The 3530-nt window shown below is 45.9% G+C and overlaps 1 protein-coding gene across 1 annotated transcript in view; it reads right to left on the minus strand.

Moving 5' to 3' along the window:
• Positions 1-3530, minus strand: part of ctnnal1 (catenin (cadherin-associated protein), alpha-like 1) — a gene marked incomplete at its 5' end in the record, with an annotated part of 60967 nt that overhangs the window by 10127 nt on the left and 47310 nt on the right. Inside the window, 2 exons of the mRNA XM_083645994.1 lie at positions 417-575; positions 2157-2246. Coding sequence (XP_083502120.1) covers positions 417-575; positions 2157-2246 — 249 coding nt within the window. The remainder of the gene's footprint in view (positions 1-416; positions 576-2156; positions 2247-3530) is intronic.

Here is a 3530-nt window from a genome sequence, read left to right on the forward strand (position 1 = left end):
TGAAATCAGGCTAATGTGGTCAAGCACTATCTGATTGCAATCTGATGACAGAAAGCACATGTTAATGCCAGGTGTAAATGGCCTAAATGTCCTACTTTCATTGGATGAGGATTAGGAGGTGCGTTTGCCTCACTTTCATTCTTCTAAAGCATGTGTGTGCCTATGTAAAAAAATGCACATGGCTGGTGGTAATGCAGGCCTACCCTCAGCAATTTTTCAGCTAATGGTCAACTCTCTGTCGAATGTAATTCCGCATCCAGCCTTTTGGCCTCGTCAAGTACAGTAGTAACAGTATGGTCAAATCTAAACTTTAGCACAGATTTGTACCGGTGCGGTGTGTCCTTTCTACCAGTACATCACCCTCCACTTGGTGGCACCACCACTAACCTCCTCCCACACCCCCTGTGCCCACCCACCTCCACCAGCTGCTCCTTCTGCTCAGTGAGCGTACGGGCGTATTCGGCCACTGCCTCCAGGTTGCCCTCAGCGCCCGAAGCCTTGAGCGCCCGCAGCGGCGACTGCTCCCCGTGAACCTTCAACAAGTCTGAGGCACGAACCACCGCCACCTTATGGAGCTGTAATGGGTTGAGGGGGGGGGGGGGGTGGGGGGGAGGGAGGAGAAAGCGAAAAACAGAGATGAGTGAGGGGGATGAATGAGGGAGTGGAGAGAGAAAAACGCAGAGAGGAAGTGACACATTGACAGAGGTGAGACAACACAGAGACAGCAGGTTAACCGAAGTGTGATGTGGGGGAAGGCGGGGGGGGGGGGGGTGGAAAGCAACCCACAGAAGCACAGCAGCTAGTGAGAGACAGCCAGCCTCTCTCTGAAGCACAGCAGCTAGTGAGAGACAGACAGCCTCTATCTGTGAAGCACAGCAGCTAGTGAGAGACACACAGCATCTCTCTGTGAGGCACAGCAGCTAGTGAGAGACAGACAGCATCTCTCTGTGAAGCACAGCAGCTAGTGAGAGACAGACAGCATCTCTCTGTGAAGCACAGCAGCTAGTGAGAGACAGCCAGCCTCTATCTGTGAAGCACAGCAGCTAGTGAGAGACAGCCAGCCTCTCTGTGAAGCACAGCAGCTAGTGAGAGACAGACAGCCTCTCTGTGAAGCACAGCAGCTAGTGAGAGACAGACAGCCTCTCTGTGAAGCACAGCAGCTAGTGAGAGACAGCCTCTCTCTGAAGCACAGCAGCTAGTGAGAGACAGACAGCCTCTCTGTGAAGCACAGCAGCTAGTGAGAGACAGCCTCTCTCTGTGAAGCACAGCAGCTAGTGAGAGACAGACAGCCTCTCTCTGTGAAGCACAGCAGCTAGTGAGAGACAGACAGCCTCTCTCTGGCTGAATACATGTATTGAGACTGAGAGAGCAGGCTGGCAGAGCAGAGAGGACGGTTCGCTCTGATTGTTGGGTTAGCAGTGCAGACTAATGGCTCATTTTCATACGAAAATAAATGCGTCCGTTTCAAACGGTGTAATCGTCACTGCCCACATACTTCCATGCATCTTTCATGTTGGTATCATGTTAAGAAATACATCCACCAGTGGGCAGTAGAGAGTCAAATGTATGAGTGTGTGTGTGGTTTTGCGGAGTTTCATGCGTATCCGTAAGCTTTCAGAGGACGGACAGGAAACGCACAAAATGAACGCAGAGTACGGAGAGAAGGCTCTGTCCTGTCTACTATAAGTAAGGGATAATGTATACTGAGCCGGTGATTACTGTGGAAATAATGACCGACAGGTGAATGATTTAGCCCGACGCGCAGCGGAGGGCTTAATATTCACCTGAAGGTCATTATTTCCAGTAATCACCGGCTCAGTATACATTATCCCGCTTAGAACACGGCCTACAACTAAATCATTCAATAATCTGACAAAAATAATTATTCAAATAGATTTTTTAATAGCGTTTTCAACACAAAGCGGTTTCATTCGTAATTGGCACACAAGACACCACAGCTGCAACTGGTTGGCCTAATTAGTAGCGTCTGCGGACAAAATGCTCTTACCAACTGATTAATCCAGGTGTGGCAGAGCAGCGGTCGGTTGTCGAGAAATAATGACCGGTGAATATTGTTGATTGACCAATCAGAATCGAGTATTCGAGAGAGCCGTGTTCTAACGTAGAGTATAGTTGGGCCTTAATGGGGCGCTCACCTCGCGTCTGAGCTCATTGACACTCTGGCACGTCTTAAGGATGCACACCTCCATCTCCTCTGTGGCCTCTTTGGCATGGGCAGACTGCTGCTCCAGGGAGAGAGAGGGAGAGAGAGAGAGAGGGAGAGAGCAAAGGGAGAGAGGGGAGAGAGAGAGAGAGGGAGGCAAGGAAGGAGAATATAAAATGTGCAATGCAACATGGTTCCACAAGGCTATACCTTTACGTGACATACATCTGCTATACCTTTATCTGAGTATGATCATGTACATAGAAAAGTTTAAAAATGGAATGTAATGAAAAAAGTTTTCTCATCTTTTTTTCTGTATAGTTTTGAGTTTTATTTTTTTGTGTGACCTATGGTGCTATGTTAAGAGTTGGTCATTTCAAATAGTATTTTAGTTAGTTAGTTAGTTAGTTAATTTGTTGTATTAAAGGACCATACCAGCGTTTGCGGCACCTTACATTATTGACCTTTTTCCAAACATACCATGCTTTTTTAGATCTTTGAATATTTACTTGATTTCCCTCATTTTTAAATTCAAACATTCATTCAACCGATAAAGTTGCCTTACAATTCTCTGGCTAATATTCATGCCCGGTTTTAGAAGTCATGGACGTTCAAGGACTACTTTCTGGCGGAGCAGCATATTCTGTTGCCTCGGCATCTGAGTGCGGCAAAGTTGTGCTATCGATAAATCCGAAAAATGAAGAGTAACTATAATCGTTTATGTAAGAAGAAGCCAAATCCACATCATCCTTTTCACGATGCCCATGTTGAGTGATCGTTTGTCTTCAGGGATTGATTTTCTGACCAATTAGCTCGCGAATGCAATGCAGTTTGGCAGCTGACTTTGACGTCCTGCCAGAAGACGTGTAGACTTTTCAAATCAATGCAGGCTAAACTAAATGACCACGCAAAGTTTGAGAAAAATAAACCCTGGCAGGACGTTGCCTATCTCTAGAAAGAGAAATGCATTCAGACTATGCTTTGGAAAATGGTCGGTGGTATTAATATAAAGTACATGTGAATTATAAATGAGCTAAAACATGCGAAACCACCAGCATGGTCCTTTAAGATGAGAAGATGTACAAAGCAGTCCCGCAGGAGAGTTTGTACTGCAGTCCTTGAATGCAACATCTTGTTACCCAAATTTCAGACATTCAAATCTATCAGTCTACCAAACAACAATAGTTTGAATGGAAAAATGTGCCCAAAACAAACACATCCATCCTCACAGGTACCTGACACAATAAGAAGTTAGCCTGCGTAGAACACCGAAAAATGTTCAAATCTATATATACAATTGAGTATGTGGACTTTGTCTGTTTGTTTGTTTGTTTGTTTCAAGTTCTGTGTTCGGCCACAGCTATGC

This window comes from Poromitra crassiceps (genome assembly GCF_964638095.1).
Source record: "Poromitra crassiceps genome assembly, chromosome: 11".
NCBI lineage: Eukaryota > Metazoa > Chordata > Actinopteri > Beryciformes > Melamphaidae > Poromitra > Poromitra crassiceps.